Source organism: Quercus suber, unplaced genomic scaffold (assembly GCF_002906115.3).
Source record: "Quercus suber isolate HL8 unplaced genomic scaffold, Cork oak 2.0 scaffold_53, whole genome shotgun sequence".
NCBI lineage: Eukaryota > Viridiplantae > Streptophyta > Magnoliopsida > Fagales > Fagaceae > Quercus > Quercus suber.
This window is the reverse complement of record NW_027069518.1, coordinates 260,138-279,183: the sequence shown is the minus strand read 5'-3', so window position 1 is coordinate 279,183 and position 19,046 is coordinate 260,138. Positions and strand designations below refer to the sequence as shown.

Here is a 19,046-nt window from a genome sequence, read left to right as displayed (position 1 = left end):
TTTAAGAATGTGTATTTTTTGGTGTTGAATGGATAATTTAATATGTTATTAAACTATGTGATGATTTCTTATTAGTTACAATTATAAAACCATGTAATTTAATATATTATAAAATAATGCGTACCCCAAAATGATATACCAAAATAGACCAATATAAAATTCAGCAAAAAAAAAAAATAGACCAATATAAAAATATTTAGTTCCAAAGGACAAATTGAAACGGAATTGATAACTTTGAGATATGGTGTTTTTTTTTTAAAGAATTTATATAAAAAGATCTAGAGTTTTACACTATTTCTAATTAGCTTTAATTTTGTTTTAATTGTCAAGTAAAGTTTCAAACTTATAAAACCATTACACTTTGAGTTTTTCTCCTATCTCCATTATCAACGTAACAAAATAGAGAAAAATAAGAAGCCATTGATAAAAACTTGTGTTTCACCTAGACAGTCATCAATAAAGCCTTCCTCTATTGTCTTTTGGCGATAGACTAAGCATTAATTTCCATCTCTCTCTTATTAATTCCAGTTGGAGTTAAGCTTCAAATAATTAACTAGTCACTTAGAGTTGGAATATTTTTACATGTAGAATAAGTATTGTTTATCGAGTCTTTTTTTGAGAAATAATTATAACGTGCTGCTAACCCTGCACCTCGAACTCTTTCCCCTTTAGACTCCCAAACACTTTATACATGGGGAGGTGCCAATTCAACTACAAAGTCTTTGAATATCCCTTATATATTTATTCAAGTATTATTTTTTATTGATTAGGGACATTTCAGTTGCCAGATGTAATTGAATTATTATCATGTAATAAAACTTAATGATTTCTTAAAGTGGGTGCATACCCACTTGCCATGAAGTTAAAGTCAACATGTTTACTAAATAAATTTAATCAGAATGCTGGTGAATGCGATCACATTCAGCATTTTCATAGCTAGAGCAAGCTGTATATATGACCATATATTAATGTTATGCTATGGAAAAACAAGAGCCAAAAGGGCAGGGTTGATTGAATTCATACAAAGAGAGCTTAAATTAATTCTTGCAACCACCGCACACTCTTGGTGCGATGGTCACTCCATAAGTATAAGTGCTTGTGGAGTGTGGGAGGCAAGAGCCGGGGTTCAAGTCTCCAGGAGAGAGCTTCACACACATATACACTTAGATTAGATTAGAATAGAATTCTATCTTGTAAAAAAAAAAAAAAAAATTCTTGCAAAGAGTTTGAAGCAACATTTCAAAGCTACCATTCATCTTCTTTCAATTGAGAAGGGAATTAATGGTTGAGTCTGTTGTCTTTGGTGTGGTTGCAAGGCTTGGTGACTTGCTCATACAAGAAGCAACATACTTGTCTAGTGGAATTGACCAAGTTCAGCAGTTACAAACTGAGCTTAAACGGATGCAGTGTTTTTTAAAAGATGTAGATGCGAGACAAGATGAATCAAAGATTATAATGTAGGAAATTAGCACGAAATTCCCAAACCTGTGAGAAACAAAAATAGAGAAAACACACGCCAAAGAAAAATAATCACACACACAAGACAGTATTTACGTGGTTCAGCAATTTGCCTATGTCCACGGAGTTGCAAAGATTTCACTATTATCAGGGAAAAAAAATACAAAGTGTGGTCGTACAGTTTTTTTCACTCTCTCAAAAACAACAATTAGAAAACCCTAATCATCAAAACAACAGTTTTTATATCTTACGCACAGGATTCGTAATGGGCCAAAAAAAATTTGAGCCTCTACTCCATGGACTAAGCCTCAGAAAATCTCCTATTAAAAACCACGCAACACTATTTCGGGTTGGGTCAGGTCGCCAACCGGATCAAACATAACTAGGCTCCACAAAGCCTAACATATAAGTCAGTGGGTTGCTGAAATAAGAGATCTTGCATATGATGCAGAAGATATCATTGCAATTTATGCCCTCAAAGTTGCTTCCAAGAAGGGAGGAGGCATACAAAAGGTCCTCATGAGGTATGCTTTCATCTTTGATGAATGAATTACAGTGCACAAGATTGGGTCAGAGATTTCAGATATCAAGACAAAGACTTCTGATTTGAGATCAAGTTTTCAAAACTATGGCATAAGAGAGTACTCAATAGGAGGAGGAGGTGAGCTGAGTTTTTTGAATGAAAGGCAAAGAGAGCAAAGAAAAACTTATTCTCATCTTGAACATGATGTTGTTGGGTTGGAGGATGATGTAAATAAATTGGTGGCATTTTTGTTGAAAGAAGACGAACACAATAGAGTTGCTTCCATATGTGGTATGGGCAGGTTGGGAAAGACAACCCTTGCCAAGATGTTTTATAATCACCACAAAGTCAAGCAACACTTTGATTGTTGCGCTTGAGTATATATCTCTCAACAATATCAAAAAAGACATGTTTGGTAAGGGATTTTGATTAGCCTTCTCTCTCCCATCTAAAAAGCAAAGGGACGGAATTCGAAAGTTGAGAGATGAAGAGATTGTTGAGAAACTACGTCAAGTTCAACAAGAGAAGAAGTGTTTGGTGATTTTAGATGATATTTGGAATATTGAGGATGGGGAAATACTACGTGAAGCCTTCCCGATGAAGAGTACTAGCAGTAAGATATTGCTTACCTCTTGTAATGGAGTTGTGGCTTTGTATGTGGATCCTAGAGGTACAAGAAATATCTAATCCTCCTTTACTCTATTAACTTTTATTTTTTGGGTAATTAATTTGAGGGTTTTTTTTTTATGGCAATGAATTTTAAGTAGAAAAGTAGATGAAGGTGTTACATGCCTAAATCTTATTTAGTATGAAATCAGTCAAATCACTACTAAGAGCATTCGCAGTAGTGGAGCTAAATAGTTATAATGCTATTTTAGCTCCACCAAAATACCAAAAAGAGCCGCGCAGCAGTGGAGGCATAGCAATAATTTTTAGCTGAACTGCTACAGTGCACATCTATCTATAGATGTGCACTGTAGCAGCCATCTAAAAAAAATAATAATTTTTTATTCAGCACTCCCGATTAACATAATACTTGGTTGTTTATTTTTTTTTCATTCTTTTATTCTTCAGTTCACCGTCCTCTCTCTCATAACTTTCAAGCTCCCATCTGAGAAATTTCTCTCAAGCTCTCACCTCTCTAAAACTCTTAAGTTCACTCTTACCATCTCACCATCTCTCAAGCTGACCGACGCCGTCCCAGCCGAAGCTCGACCCACCGCCGTCCCAGCCGCCGATTGCCTCAGACCGAGCCGTCCCAGCCGATCCACTTCAGGGCAGTGAATTTTTTTTTTTTTTTTTTTGATGAATTAGTGAATTTTTTTCATTTGGGTGTTCATTGTTTTGGCTTAATTTTTCTGGGTTTGTGTCATCATTTATGGTGTTATTTTGTGGTGAAAAATGGTGTGTTGTCAGGTCAGTGAATTTTTTCATCTTTTTTTTTTATTTGATGAATTAGTGAATTTTTTCATTTGGGTGTTCGGCGGCGGCGGCAGTGGCGGTGGCGGTAACTGTGGCGGTTGAAGGTGGTTGTGATTATTGTTTATTTTATAGAATATATTATTTTATTGTAATGGATATATTATTTTATTATGATGTTTATATTATTTTATTGGGTTAAAAGCTAAAATAGATCCACTGCTGCAGTATGTATGTAGGTAAAATAAATAAAGTAACTTTTAGTGGAGCTAAAAAGCTAAATTTTTAGCTCCACTGCTGCGAATGCTCTAATGTTGGTATAAAACATAGATTCATTAATACTAAATAATAACCTGTGAATAATGAATTTTTCTTATATTTGAATTTTTAGCTGTTAAATCTTACCTTTATAAAATTTCAATGTTTGTGTGAGATCCAAAAATTTGAACTAAACGTTAACATCAAGAAAAAAAGGGGGGTTATTTGACTTATTTCAATTTGTCTTGGTCTAGTAATTAACTAGTTATATTATTTTATCTATTCACTTATTTAAAATCATTTGGTAAAAAAAAAAAAAAAAAACTATTTTTAACAATAGAATAGATGAATTAATGCATATAAAGTTATAGACTCATTAAAACCCATTGTACAAAGTTAAATTTGAATATATTATACTCCTATATAATAAGTGATTAATAAATAGATTTTTTTGGACTTGAAGACCATTATCTATTTAGAGAGAGAGAGAGAGAGAGAGAGAGAGAGAGAGAGAGAGAGAAGAAGAAGAAGAAGAAGGGGGGTTGAAGGAAAGAGGTGATCTCTTTTGTTTGGCTAAAGGACAAACATTGCAACAAATGTTGTTACAAGTTTGAAATGAAAAATGTACCACACTTTTTTTGATTAAGGGATGTCCTAGTCTAAAATTCCATAGTTTTGGCAAATTGGAAACAGAATAAACAAGAGTAAAATTCATAGAATTGAAAAACTTGTAATTGAAAAGAAAGCTAGACAATGATGGAATAGAGGTAGAATTGTCTGGTTTTCGCAGTAGGTATAAACCAGGATGGAAGAGGTTTCATTAGTAAGGAGTAAGCTTTATTAATGGAGGGAAGAGGTTCCATTAGTAATATCTGGCTTTAAAATCCAATAAGAATGAGCTACTTAACCCAATAAATGTAATGGTCCAACCCAAATATGAAGTGTACAAAAATTCAGTTTCGTGAATATTTTATGTGCATTCCCTTGCATTTTACATTGAACCAGTCACCAACTTTTCCAACATTTCTTGGCACATTAACTTAATCTGACCTTGGGCTTGGAGGCTACTATTTTATTTTTTATGTATTCCCACAATGTTATGTGAGGACTATAAGGAATCATGTGTGTGGAGACTTGGAGAGGCTTTATCTATAGTTTTGAGTCCCACAAATCAATGTCAAATAAAAAATTGTTTAACTAATAAAGACCAAATCAATCAAAAGCAGATTCATATAGTCTATTATTACCCATTTCTTTCCAGATGATGATGTATTTACCTTTTTCAAGAATCATATTACACAATGGCATTAGAGAAGAAAAAAGGGAAGGTGTTCTTCTTGGCAAAGGGTTTGTGATTAAATTCAGAGTCAACATTCAGTTTTGTACCCATAGATCTCTATATGCTATACTATACTGGGAGCAAAGGCCCATATAGTAACTAAGAACATTATTAATGGAGGGAGGAGGTTCCATTATCAAGAGTAAGCTTTATAAATGGAGGGAAGAGGTTCCATTAGTAAGATCTGGCTTCAAATTTAATTATTGTATCATTCAACCCCATTAAGAATTGCATAACAGAATCTTGGAGTTGATGCTGGATCAATTTTTGACTGATTCCACAAGTACATCTTCCACATGCAACATGTAAAGGCTCTGTAGTTATCAATCTCATCCCACAAGAACTTCAGTTAAGTGCAATGATCTGTGATTGAGAGCTCCCCTTGATTGATTCCAGCCAAATATTTTTGCAATTGAAAAATTTTTGGTCCATTCCCTTGAGAAAATCTTTCCTTCACTTCCTCCCAAACCTCCAAAGTTATGTCCCTATAAACCACACTTGCAAGGATTTTTGGAGAAACTGAGTTTAGAATCCAGAAACAACCATGTTGTTACACCTAGTCCATGCCTAAACTAAGAGAGGTTGATTTCGCCATTGTTGGAGTCAAAGTGAGAGTACCATCAATAAACCCTAGCTTATTCTTGGCACTCAATGCTCTTTGCATTGATTTTGCCTAAGTAGGATAGATTTCACTAACTAAAGGTTGTGAAACTAAAATTGCACCTGGATTTCTCCATGATGCAGAAAAAATGGATGATTTTCATCATTTTTGATGGTTTGGGAAGCTGAAGTCATTGAAGAACACTCTTGGATTAGCTTCAAGTTTGATGAAAAAGTATCTTGTATTGCAATAATGAATAGCATGTACATGGAAGATATTTATACAAATAAATTAGGTTAACTGCCCTTAAGTCCCTAATTCAGCTCCAAACTATGTGGATTCCTTCTCTAACTAATTGCAAAAACAGACACTAACAAATAGACATGTGGCTAATAATATAACTAACTAACTAATTCTAACACTAAATGACTTGTAGCTTTTATCTATACAAACTAAAGCTACTGTCGTATTGCAAGAAGTTAGATATTTGACTTGCTTCCTTTCTTCTAGCTTTCTTCCGCAACAGCATTAAGCTTTCTTTTACACTTGTTATCATCTATACTCTGATAGTATACAAACTCATTCTACCAAATATGTAGAATCAACTAGGTTATTATCAAACTTTTGTTCCTCTTTTGAATTTGTTGTTGTTGTGTATGTGGTTTTTTTTAATAAACAGATTAGAGTACAGTTGGAGAAACCTAAACTGGAATCCCTACCCCTGCATTCAGAACTTGAACCAATTATTACAGAAAGATTTCCTGGTGTTTATTCTTGCATGGTTGATGCCATTATCAGGGCTTTTGCAGCAGATGAAAAAGCAGAAATTCTTTCCGCTGTAGCATTTCTGAGTTGTTGTTTTTGAAGGGACCATTTGGTGATAATCATGCCTACATGTAAGTATTTGTAAATTCATAGAGTACTTGAACCATTCAATTCGATATTTTTTATTCTCACTTTTGTCATTAACTTCTGAAACTTTTGTTTTCGTTAGGTGCATTTATTTTCAAGACGCGCCAGAAAAAGAGTTGAAAAGACCAATCACGAAAGAAAGGTGATTTTTAGGTTATTTATCAAGTGGCTATATGTATATATTATTAAGATCCAAAGTTCAGCTAGCTGCTGATGCCTTCAACTGCTGCTTTAATGGACTTTACCTTTTTAGCCGGGAGTTGCAGCTATTGCTTGATAGTTCTAATTTTGAAGCTTTAAAGTCCTAAAAGGGTGTTTGTTTGGGACCTTTATTAATGATTTTCATGGAAACTTAGGAAAGAATTTCAATTTGTGCTTCATGGAATAGGATTTACTTTCAAGATATCTTGGTGTGAAATGGTAGACATAAAAGATTGAAAATCATGAAGGTTCGAGTCCTCATAAGGCATAATAATATTAAGGATGCTTATTGAAACATCAATTTAATTAGAGATCTTGGACCAATTACATATAAATTTATTTGCTTGGGTAATGGGTTTATAACCATTCTAGTTATAGATACAAGTAAAATGTACCAATGAAAATATTGTTGTAGAGATAAACCTAGTCTTATTAAATCAGGGAATTTACACTCATAAAAGCTTTGCATCATAATTTTCTGTAATGATAATTCAAATGTCATTGATATCAAAGCGATGCTATATGTGGCTTTTGTCTTGCATAAGGACGTGGCAAGATAGAATATAATAATAATATTGTGTGTGTAATTGCATATATTCTTTATGGAATAATTAATGAGACCAGAGCCTTGTGATTCAATGACACTATCAAGTCATTCCCATGGGAGAACTTGGGTTCGAATGCCCCCTCTCCACTTGTTGTAAGCAGAGAAAAGAACAATAACTAATGAGAATCTAGTAATATTTATAGGAAATTTCACTGGTAAAACGTAGGTGAGCAGCCCTAATTAGACAAAACTTTAAGATTAGTAGCATAATGTAACAATTAAAGATAGAATTCTCAATTTTAAATATTACTATGAACTCTTTGCTTTAATAGCTTTTTTGTTCATAGCATGAATAATGGCAGAAAGTTGGACAATTGATCTTCTTGAATTTGAAGAAATAGTAACTAGTCTTATAACAGGAGACGGTTATGCTTAAGGAGTTTTTGAAAACTATTTAGTTGACAAAAATTTCATTCTGAGGTGACAGGGAGAAAACTGAATAATGAATATTGCTGGGAATGCATGTTTTGAAAAGGAAGTGTATGTTGTTATTTTTAAATTAAGGAATATTTATGAACTATTGTCAATACATGTTGCTAAGGCTTACGTCTTTGGAGTTACTAAATTATGGGAATCAAGGAATTAGCTTGATACTGCTTTTTTTCTTGACTACTTGTTTAGCTTATACCAAAATGATTTTTTTTCTTTTGTACTCTGAAGCTCAACAGAGAAAGGGTAGAGGCTGAGAAGGAGAGGAACAAGGAGAAGAGGAGGAGTAGGAGGAGGAGAAGTATAATCTAGTTGATTATTGGCTTGCAACAGGAGTACAAGAAACATGATTATGGAACTACAAACAAATGCTGAAGTAGACTTTGATTTCACTAACACGGTATGGTAGAGCTCCTCGTCACACTGTCAATGATGCAAATACTTGTGTAGATGAATATTAATTTGTCCACCTTAGCAACATGAATTAGAAGCTATCTTTATTTTGTGGTTAGTTTATGTTTGCAGGGTTACTATTTCTGCATTTAAACAATTTCTAAAGTCGTATCGAATTGTTTATAGATGAATATTAATTTGTCCACCTTATTTTCCCCATGTTGAGTTTTGTTCCACATTTAATTAGGGGCATCCTTGATTTCATAAATGTATCACCTAAGTAGGTTTAAGCTGTACATCCGATGAATTGAACCATCACAATAGTCTTGAAGTTTTTGATGTGTTGTTGGGCATTTGTGTTTCCATGATTCCAAGTTCATGCTTTTAATTCTATTTATAGTACCTCAAAGTATGCTTTTATTTTCCTATTTCTTAGTGGGGCATTATATTAGGTTTCCCAAATTAGATTTGAACACATTATTGTATTGACCAATTGAACAAAAAAATACACCTTGTTGACCTATAAGTCTTCTTGGTATGATTTAACATGTCTAAGCACATCCTCCCATTCTTCTTGTGTATGCTCTGCTGCTAAAAGGCCTCCAAGTGTAGTGATAGCCAACGGTAAACCCCCACAATATCCAATCATTTTCTTCCCTAACGTTTTCATCTCAGTTTTAACAACCATGACAACAAGTACAATAATAACATCAAACTATATATATTCTGAGACTTCAAAGCCTACAAATAACTTAAAAATTAATTAACCATTGATAGTACACCGTACATCCATTTGAAGAAATGCACTACATGCATTTTTTTTTTTGAGTACACGAATATATGGCTTTTAACCCATAAACAAACTCTCGGCAAATATTGAATTTCTCTAAATGATTTAAAATGAAGTTAACTTAATTCAAAAGTTTTAATTCCGTTTTTTCTACATTAATATTTTATCAAATAATTTGAAACATTCCCCAATTGTTTTTTTTTTTTGATAATTACATTCCCCAATTTGTTAATTAGGGTTAGTAAGTAAAAATGATATAATATTAAACTAACCAAGCTTGTGGTACTAATCAAGTAAGCCAAGTGGAACAAACGCTAATTTAGGTTTTGTCATATGTTAATTTTATCTTTGTTTTTAAATCCTATTGTTTTATTAAAATAGTATGGGCTACATTGAGACCAAGAGAGAACATGACCCTCCAAAAATGTTTAAAGTTCAAACTAGTTTACTTTTTATCATAGAATTTCAATTTTCCCCTTTTATAAATCTTGTAATATTGAAAAACGCCCTCAAAACAAGATACCATCCACCCCCCTTCTTCTTCTTCTTCTTCTCTCTCTCTCTCTCTCTCTCTCTCTCTCTCTCTCTCTCTCTAAATAGATAATGGTCTTCAAGTCCAAAAAAATCTATTTATTAATCACTTATTATATAGGAGTATAATATATTCAAATTTAACTTTGTACAATGGGTTTTAATGAGTCTATAACTTTATATGCATTAATTCATCTATTCTATTGTTAAAAATAGTTTTTTTTTTTTTTTTTTACCAAATGATTTTAAATAAGTGAATAGATAAAATAATATAACTAGTTAATTACTAGACCAAGACAAATTGAAATAAGTCAAATAACCCCCCTTTTTTTCTTGATGTTAACGTTTAGTTCAAATTTTTGGATCTCACACAAACATTGAAATTTTATAAAGGTAAGATTTAACAGCTAAAAATTCAAATATAAGAAAAATTCATTATTCACAGGTTATTATTTAGTANGTTCATTCCTGAGCGACACTGTTTTCTGCACAAAACTCACATAGTATTAGCCATTGAAGCAAATTTGGGTGCTAAAGGTCAATAACTTGAAGCTAATGTACCTCTCTCAATTCATTTTCAGCTTCAAGTTCGGCACGTTTTAGCTCTTCAGTGTGGTCAGCTTTAAGTGCCAGTTCCTTTCTGTCATGTTCCTGTTGAATAAGACTCACCTACAATGAACACAACCTAAGTCAATGTATTAATGAAGATTTTAAATTATATGTGTAGGCTTCTTCTGCAAAACTTGGAATAAACATTCATTAAAAAAATAAACTCAGAATAAACATCAATGCATATAGCAGGATTTTTTTTTTTTTTTTTTGGATAAGTCATATAGCAGATGTAGTAAGAAGATTGCACACTTGTCCCTCAGAAGTTAGTACTTGCCCACCCAACCCCCAACCAAAAAAAAAAAAAAAAAAGAGAGAAAGAAAACTACAATTCAGAGATAAGGATGCATTTTTAACTGAGAATAATAAATCAAAAGTTGCTCCTGCTATTCAGCCTAGAGCCTTGAGCATTGTCCAAGGATATGCAGTAGGAGTAGCTCATTACCTTCTGGGTGGAATTGCCACAACATGGGTGTACTTCTTATCAAGAAGTATTGCAGCAGGATAATGACTAAGAGGATTTGAAAGGCATTATGGCACTATGATTTCCAAGGTTTGGCCAAGGCTTAGCTCAGGAAATTTTTATTAATTGAATTTTATGTTCACTAGTAAATTGCATATAAACTTATCTAATAGGTTGGCTGACAATCCATAAAGAATACAACTTATAAACTCAATTAAAATTTGATATGAAAAATATTAATTAACTCAATTAAAAGGTTAGATGATACCAACTAGAAATCCTGTATCTTACAGGTAGGCTGTGAAGTTTTTTAGTAAGGAAGAATTACTCCCCAACATACAAAAATATTAATAATATCAGGGATTGCATGAGAAAATATAAGATATTTGAGATGAATAAATTCAAGTAATAAATTACAACAATAATCACATAAGATAGCAAATCCAATGTTATTGATGCAGCATATGCAGAAGCAGAATGATCAAAGACAATTTTTCTGATGCATACCAGAGCAGCATGTTCCTCCTGAACATGCATCAAGTATTGCCTTGATTCTTCTTTGCTCTCTGTGATTTTTTGGTCACATTTTCTTTCCATTTCTGCAACAACTTTGTCTGCCTGAAGGTTCAAACGGATGAGAATCATGATTCACAAAGCTATTGCAACAAATGATGCTAAGGAGCAAACCTTTTCTTTTTCCATATTTACAATTTCCAGCTTCTCCACGTCATACTTCCTCCTTATGTCATTGATTGCCTAATCATTTTCAGCTGAGTATCAGTGTAAAGGTACTTGCATAAACTCATATTTGCATGTGCTAAAGGGCTTAAAACAAAACCTGATCATTTCTCTGAGAAATCTCTTTCAAATGCCTTGACAACTCCAATTGTTTACTCTCTAGCATCTGATCATATTGCTTTTTAGCCTCTGCAAGTTTACTTTCAGCAGCAATCAACAATACCTGATTCTGCAATAACAAACAGGATCTTAATATTCAAGAGTTCTCATAACTCTATTTATTTTAAAAATAAAACTGCTTTTAAAACCTCTTTCACTTGATCTTCCAGCTTCTTCTCTTGCTCCTCACATTGCAAAATAAACTGTTCCTTTTCCTTTAAGAGATCATGCAGCTGACTGATTTGTTTCTCTTGCAAATCTACATGCTGCTTATGTTTCTCACTATCCTTTTGCAAAATATCTATTTCTTCTGCTTTTTTCTGTATCTCTGACTGTAATTTCCTGAATTATCTTTATTCTCACTTTCTAATGCTGAAATTTTCAGCAATAAATCTTGCTGCAATATATCATGAAACAAGCTCAGTAAAGCACTAAAGCATTCTAAAATGTGGCATAAATGAGTAAACAAAACTTACAGACCATTTTATTTTCAGATGTTCTTGAACTTTCTGACAGAGTATCAATTCTCTCCTCTAATTTGGACACCAACATTTCTGTTTCAATCTTCTTTGAGACCAGAGTTTCTGCTTCAGATTCCAATTTTTGAATTCTCTCCCCTGCTAAACGGCACTCCTCTGAAAGATGTTTCATAACAGACTCTTGGACTTTCTGAAGTTCGATGAGCTTATTGTTTAATTCCTGATTTACTAGTTGCAATGCATCTTTTTCTGATGTCATGCATAAGAACTTATCATGAAGTTGATCATATTTTTTTTTGGCATGTGTTGCAGCAAGGTCTTTCTCCTGCTGGACCAGCTTAAGGCAAGAGTCATAAAGAGAGTTCAGATGATCAAACTTGTCTGAAAAAGTTAAGCTTTGTTTGTCCAATTCAACCAACCGTGCAGCAAACTCATGGACCAAACCTTCGAGGTTTCTTATCTCCTTGAATGAAATATCTAATTTTTTAGCTAAGTCTTCACTGCACAATTGGAAATCACTCTTTTCTTTCTCCAAGTTCTGCTGAGTGATTATTAATTGTTTAATTTCATCTTCTTTCAGTTTCAACTCAAGGTGCACCTCTTCCAATTTAGAGTTCAAACTCTCTGTCGCCAGTCTATTGGCAGCTACAGTTGCCTCAAACTTCTCAATCATCGTGTCTGATGAAAAAAATCATGAAAGAACTTATTTATAAAGCAATCCATTGATTACAAATAGAAGTTGAAATATCGTCAAAATCCAATCAAAATGATCAAAGGTGCAATCATGATTTGGTTGGCTCAACATGAGACAAAAACCTCACAGGTATGCCTTTAATGACAAGGTATTTCATTGTTCAGCTGGAAGCAAAGATATGAAGACCCTCTCAAGGAGACAATATGTTTCTCAGCTCCATAAAGAAAGAACTACTGAGGTTACGTATGAATGATAGAAATTGTCAAAGATTCAAGCAAATTAGCATTTCATTTCACATGACTGGGAAGTTTTGGACAAAGCTAAGCATCTTAGAGTAAATGGTAGAAAATTATTGAGCAACTATGCTCCTAACTATAAGTCAGAGGATATTGATGAGAAGAGTCTTAAAGAAACTTGAACCATGGTCAAACATTGATAATAACACAGGGGTATGATCCCCTTATGGCCTCAAGCATTGCTAAAGGTTTGCCTTATATTCAGGCGTAGGAATATCACAAATTTATATATTTGCAAACATAATCAATTAGGGAGGAATTTGATTAGTTCTCAGTCCATTAAAATGAGAAGCTTTAGGAGGACTCCGAAAAAAGTTATATATAGGGGAAACAATACTGTAGAACAAAGCCTATCTTTATCTTTCTGCTAATGAACATATAAGAATAGCTTATGTACCAATCAGTTTGGTAAATTCTCTTTTTTCTATTCTTCTTTTAATTAAACATTAAAACATGTCAGAAGAAGCCTACACATATAATTTAAAATCTTCATTAATACATTGACTTAGGTTGTGTTCATTGTAGGTGAGTCTTATTCAACAGGAACATGACAGAAAGGAACTGGCACTTAAAGCTGACCACACTGAAGAGCTAAAACGTGCCGAACTTGAAGCTGAAAATGAATTGAGAGAGGTACATTAGCTTCAAGTTATTGACCTTTAGCACCCAAATTTGCTTCAATGGCTAATACTATGTGAGTTTTGTGCAGAAAACAGTGTCGCTCAGGAATGAACATGAAGCTCAGATGAGGGCTTTGAGATGTGAGCATGAAGATGAGTGCAGAAAGCTGCAAGAGGAGTTGGATCTTCAGAAGTCCAAAGTATATATTTCCAGAAGTGCTAATCTGATTGCATTACCTCCACCAGTTCACCTTATTTTAAGTTTTTCATATATTATATTACAGGAAGACAGGCAGAGGGCTTTATTGCAATTGCAGTGGAAAGTGATGAGTGACAAGCCAAAAGAGGACCAAGAGGTGAACTCAAAAAAGGTTAGCTTCTATGATCAATAGATTCCATACTCATGTTTGCAGATTTATTTTGATTAAAAAATACTAATCTTTTGTAAGGTAAGTTAATTTGACTATCTTTATCACATCTGTTAGTGGCTTTTAGATAGTTACAGTCACTAGTTTATCATTTAAAGTAAAGACACATAGGAGGTAAATAATAAAGTTATACATGCTTAAAAGTTTATTAAAAATTTCAATTTCTGCCTTTACATTCTGCACTCAGAAAAGCTTCATTTAAAAAACAAAATTGTTTTTTTATTTTCATTTTATGTGATACAGAATTTTGTAATACATACTTTTACAACAATTTCTGGAAATTATTTTTCTTATTACTACTTCCAAGGATTGTCTTACGTTGCACCAAGAGGAGCTGGAAAGTCCTGCAATTACTGCAACATTTGAGCCATAAATTTTATGCAAATGGCTATATCATCTTTGCAAATATGTTACCACGAGTTTATTTCAGTTCTTAGATATTCTTTTTTTAAGGGAGGTAAGAGTGTACAGATTGCGATTTGTATTATAACTAATTGCAAATAGTGGAATATCTAGTTAACATAACTCTAATATTCTGTATGGCTGGTGGCAGAACATATTGTAAAGAGTTTGCTTTGTGTAGGTTTGGAGTGTAAAATTTTTAATGTCACAATTTATCACAATGAATATGCAATGTGTGGTAACACACCATTTTCAACATGATCAATTTGATAGGAGCACTCTATTTCATCAATCAAGATGAGAAATTCTGGAGGCAGCAAAAGAAGTCAGCATGCTCTGGAAAGACCAGAGGGCAAAGAGAAGGTGACACAAAGAAATGGCAGATCATTGTGCCTGCTTTCACAATAAGTTATGCTTTAGTGGAGATATGACAGTCACTTTTTGTCTGTCTTTTATTTTGTGTATAAGGAATCTCCTCTCTTGGGAGCAACACAAACACCGGTGTCAAAGTTGCTGAAGAAAGTAGAGAACGTAAACACAGGAAGTGTAATGAGTATTCCTAAGCATCATAAGAAGGTTATTTACAGAGAAATTTGAGTTGTCTGAAGACAGATAATAAATATTTGATGGTTCAAGATGTTAATATAGATTTATAATATATTTTAGTTGGACTCCGGCCTATTCTAACCTCTAAATATATACTTCACGGATGGCAGGTAACTCACCATGAGTATGAAGTTGAAACTTCTAATGGCAGAACAATTACAAAACGACGGAAAACAAGAAGTACTGTCATGTTCGAGGTATGTACTGGCCCATCTGGCAGCACCATTAAGCCTAAGAATATTTTTTAACAGAATGCATTAAACAGATTGGCTTCTAGCCTTGCATATTCCTTTTAAATAAGTTTCCTCACGCTGAATTTCCTTGTTCTGTTATGCCAGGACCCAAAAAAACATAAAAAGATGAATACGCCAAAAGCGAATACCCCCAGAAGTTTTGTCAAGGTAGCTAGAATCTAAATTAATTATTTCTGAACTTTCTCATCTTTCAAAATATGTTTTGCACTTATTTTATTTTACTGTTTCTGCTTGAAAACTGATTTTTTGGTAGAGCAAGACCAGTAGATTATAAAGAAAATAATATTTTTTTTTTCCAGATTTTCTTCCTCATATTCATTTTTCATTACTTAAGTTTCTTACCAATGACATTGGAAAGGGAGCCTTAGGTCACCCTATTAGGTTTGCAATTTTTCATTCTTGAGTGGTTTATTTCTTTTGAATGGCTTTTGAGAGTATTCCAAGCACTTTCTATATAGTAAATGTGATGGTAGTAAACCATTTCAAGAATATGCTTTATTTTTTAAATACTGTGCCATTGTATGTACTTCAGTTCTGCATGTTTGAAGTTCTTACGTGTCAATTGCTTATGCAGGGAGTCAAAGGAGGTCATCCACGTCCTTCAAACATAGGTGATTTGTTTTCAGAAGGGTCTCTAAATCCCTATGCAGATGATCCCTATGCATTTGATTAGAGGTATTTGCAATTATTCCTTCTAATGATTATTTTTATTTTTGTTTTTAAAAAATGCTGTGACTCCCTCGTTCTTTTTCAATAAGTAATACAATTTATTTTCCATTACTTATATATATAAAAAAAGAAAGTAATATGATGGTGAACACTTTTGGGTGCTACTTCCTCATTCTTAATCATAATGAAAACAATTAGCCTTTGAACTTCCTTTAGCCATTGATCTTTATAACAAACCAGATGTTTTCTTATCATAACATTTAATTTTTCTGCATCCAAGCCATGCTAAGGCAACTAAATTCTAGAGATTCATAATCTATTCGAATTCCACCAGGAACGCAGTCCATAAGAGTTCTGCAGGCACTAGTTAATGTGGTTATGCAATCAACTCCTTAAACCTCTTTTACCTTAGTCAATAGTCTGATACATATTGGCAGTGTTTTATTGAGTGCTTATGTATTTGTGTTCCATTGCCTGTTCCTATGAGAAGACATAATAAGATAGATCTCCATGATTCTGTCATCACTTGCATTATGGCTCAGTTGAAATTACTTCCCACCAAGGGAAGATGAAGCATTTTTTTGAAACTGTTAGCAGCTGAAGGTGATGGCTGGGAGCCTAGCCTATTAGCTAGAGCTTAGTGCTTTGGGAGCAGTTAGTGACTGGAGAAAGAGCAAATCCAGTCCCCTAATTAAATTTTTAAGGCAGGCTTAATGAGGGCCCTGACGCTGCATGTATCATGTTTTACTAAATTAGATCTGGCATGGCTTGGTTAGTCAATGCTCTGACACTGCACATAGGTGTCCCTTTTTTTCTCTCAAACGAAAGATCTCTTGCTTTAAGTCACAGGCCCTGTCATCCTTTTGCACTACTGATGTTTTTGATGGATTATATATTTCTCAAAAATCATTTTGGGTAGAATTGGTAGAAGGTGAGAAAATTTTCTAGAAATAAGAATAAATTGTATATTATCAGCTTCAGGATTTCAGAATTTTGACAATTTGGTGGAATGTCACCACTTAAGCCAATATGAGTGTGGAATCTCTTCATTCTCATAAATAAGATTATTTAACAAATCCTAGTGTCCTTTTCACTCCTTTTTTGATGATGACACTCCAATGAAGATAATCCTGTTTGGATTTTGTTATTGAACCCTCTTTCTTTCAAAGGTTTCAGCACTGCATTTAGGCATATGACAACGATCACTCCAATGAAGAGAATCATGTTTGGACTTTGGTATATTAGCTTTTTCCTTTCAAATGTTTCAACACATATAGCTCAAACAGCCTTTCTTATAATTATGATGAAAAATTGGATTACTTTTAAGAAGTTTATGGGATAACCTGCATGACACTGATAAATCATATCTAGACCATATTGCCTCTGTTTCTTGGATAGTCTGGATTGCTTATAATTATTTTGTTTGATATGATCTTGGTTTGGCCATACCCAGATAATTCTCACTTTGGTTATATCTCTTTGATTGAATTTTTACCTTGCTGCAAATAATTATAGAATACTTAAGGATTGCCATGTGGATAAGATTGAAGCATTAGAACTGTCTTCTTTTTCTCTTCCAGGTCAGAAAGAATTCCTTTTGGGATTCTTTTGAACTGCTTCATTGATAGCAGAATGGCATTGTGTTGGCCTGCAGAAGGGATTTGCGGTCGATGCTGGTTCTTCCCTTAACACTGTAAATAGAAAGGACGCCTGCAGTTTCACTTTGCTGGTTCTGATTTGATCACTTTGTCACTGATGGACATTAAACACTTCATCTTTTGTAAATGAATGCTTTGATTTTTGAAGAATGACATTACAAAATTTCGTAAAAAAAGTGGAATGTACTTAAGACTGCAATTAGTATTCCATATTTGTATGATTTGGTTAGCCATCAATATATGGGCGTATCTTCCCCCGATGATATTTTCATAAAAGGCTCATCAAACTATCTTCAATCTATACACTAATTAATACTGCTTCACGTTTTTGTTCTTGGTTGCTGGGAGCTTTACACTTTTTCACCCAAACCCCAAAATTTGGCTAGAAGTTTGGTAGCCAAAGCCAGGATAACATAATAGTGAAGGGTTTGTACGGTAGGATGGGGTCTAGCAGCTTGAGATTTCATTACATACGTGTGATTAAGAAGTAAAAAGGGATTTTTTTTTTAATTTAAAAAAAATTTTTTATTCAGCCGGTTAAATAAAATAATAACAAATCTCTCTCATCTCTCATCTCTCTCAGTCACTCTTTCATCTCTCTCTCAAAACTCTCTCATCTGTCTCTCTCAGTCACTCTCTCATCGCCGATCGCCTCCCGCCGCCGATCCCTCATCTCATCTCACGCCGCCGATCGCCTCATGCAGCCTCACGCCGCGATCGCATCATCTCATCTCATCTCATCTCACGCCACCGTCGATCCTCGCCGCCAGACCCAGACTCACACCACCGTCGATCCTCGCCGCCAGACCCAGACCCACGCCGTCGATCCTCGCTGCCAGACCCACGCCGTCGATCCTCACCGCCAGACCCACGCCGTCGATCCACATCGATCCACATCAATCCATGCCGTCGATCCACCGGGAATGATGTTTGATTTTTTTTTTTCTTCTATGGGTTTGATGGCTGTAGTTGTGGGATGATGTTTGATTTTTTTTTTCTTCTATGGGTTTAATGGCTGTGGTGGTGGAATGATGTTTGATTTTTTTTTTTCTTCCGTGGGTTTGATGGCTGTGGTGGTGGCGATGGTGGTTGTTGTGGCTATGGTTTGGTGGTACGGTGTTTGATTTTTTTTTTTTTTCCTGTGGGCTTGGTGGCTGTGGTGGTGGATTGATGACTATGATGGTTGTTTGGGGATTTATTTTGTTTGTGGTTTGGTTGTGTCTGTATTGGTGGTGGTGGTGGTGGTGGTGGTGGTGGTGGTGGTGGTGGAAGTGGTGGCTGTGGCTGATTGTAGAGGAGGTTGTGGTCGGTACTGGGAGGTTTTTTGGGTTTGAGATATATTATTTTATTGTAAGAGTATATTATTTTATTATGATGTTTATATTATTATATTGTGTTGATAGTTAAAATAGATACACTGCAGCAGGTGTGTAGGTATAATAGATAAAGTAACTTTTAGTGGAGCTAAAAAGCTAAATTTTTAGCTCCACTGCTGCGAATGCTCTAAGGA

At 34.2% G+C, this 19,046-nt stretch overlaps 2 protein-coding genes and 1 long non-coding RNA gene across 3 annotated transcripts; 2 read left to right on the top strand and 1 right to left on the bottom strand.

The window, feature by feature from the left end:
* The first annotated feature begins 6,281 nt into the window (after window positions 1-6,281).
* Window positions 6,282-8,452, top strand: LOC112009739 (uncharacterized). Its single transcript, XR_010628502.1, has 3 exons — window positions 6,282-6,494; window positions 6,593-6,652; window positions 7,979-8,452. It is a non-coding gene; the product is annotated as an uncharacterized LOC112009739 (long non-coding RNA).
* Window positions 8,453-9,910: 1,458 nt separating this feature from the next.
* Window positions 9,911-12,583, bottom strand: LOC136066968 (synaptonemal complex protein 1-like). The gene is given in 8 exon segments (XM_065772093.1): window positions 9,911-9,946; window positions 10,023-10,130; window positions 11,041-11,151; window positions 11,221-11,289; window positions 11,372-11,500; window positions 11,580-11,773; window positions 11,776-11,827; window positions 11,911-12,583. Coding segments are annotated over 8 exon segments (1,371 nt in total). The 5' UTR covers window position 12,583.
* A 92-nt stretch (window positions 12,584-12,675) lies between these two features.
* LOC112030442 (synaptonemal complex protein 1) lies at window positions 12,676-17,796 on the top strand. The gene is made up of 10 exons (XM_065772092.1): window positions 12,676-12,732; window positions 13,425-13,532; window positions 13,609-13,719; window positions 13,804-13,890; window positions 14,623-14,712; window positions 14,818-14,925; window positions 15,066-15,152; window positions 15,294-15,356; window positions 15,784-15,884; window positions 17,459-17,796. Exons 1-9 carry the CDS (start codon window positions 12,676-12,678, stop codon window positions 15,880-15,882), a joined length of 810 nt encoding a protein of 269 aa, XP_065628164.1. The 3' UTR covers window positions 15,883-15,884; window positions 17,459-17,796.
* Window positions 17,797-19,046: the final 1,250 nt, after the last annotated feature.

Bases quoted from the DNA above. Each gene is read 5' to 3' on its own strand.
- LOC112030442 (XM_065772092.1), top strand. From the start codon at position 12,676: ATGATCAAAGGTGCAATCATGATTTGGTTGGCTCAACATGAGACAAAA. The intron at 14,926-15,065 runs GTTATTTACAGA...CACGGATGGCAG, and splicing joins TTCCTAAGCATCATAAGAAG to GTAACTCACCATGAGTATGA. The intron at 15,357-15,783 runs GTAGCTAGAATC...TTGCTTATGCAG, and splicing joins CCCCCAGAAGTTTTGTCAAG to GGAGTCAAAGGAGGTCATCC.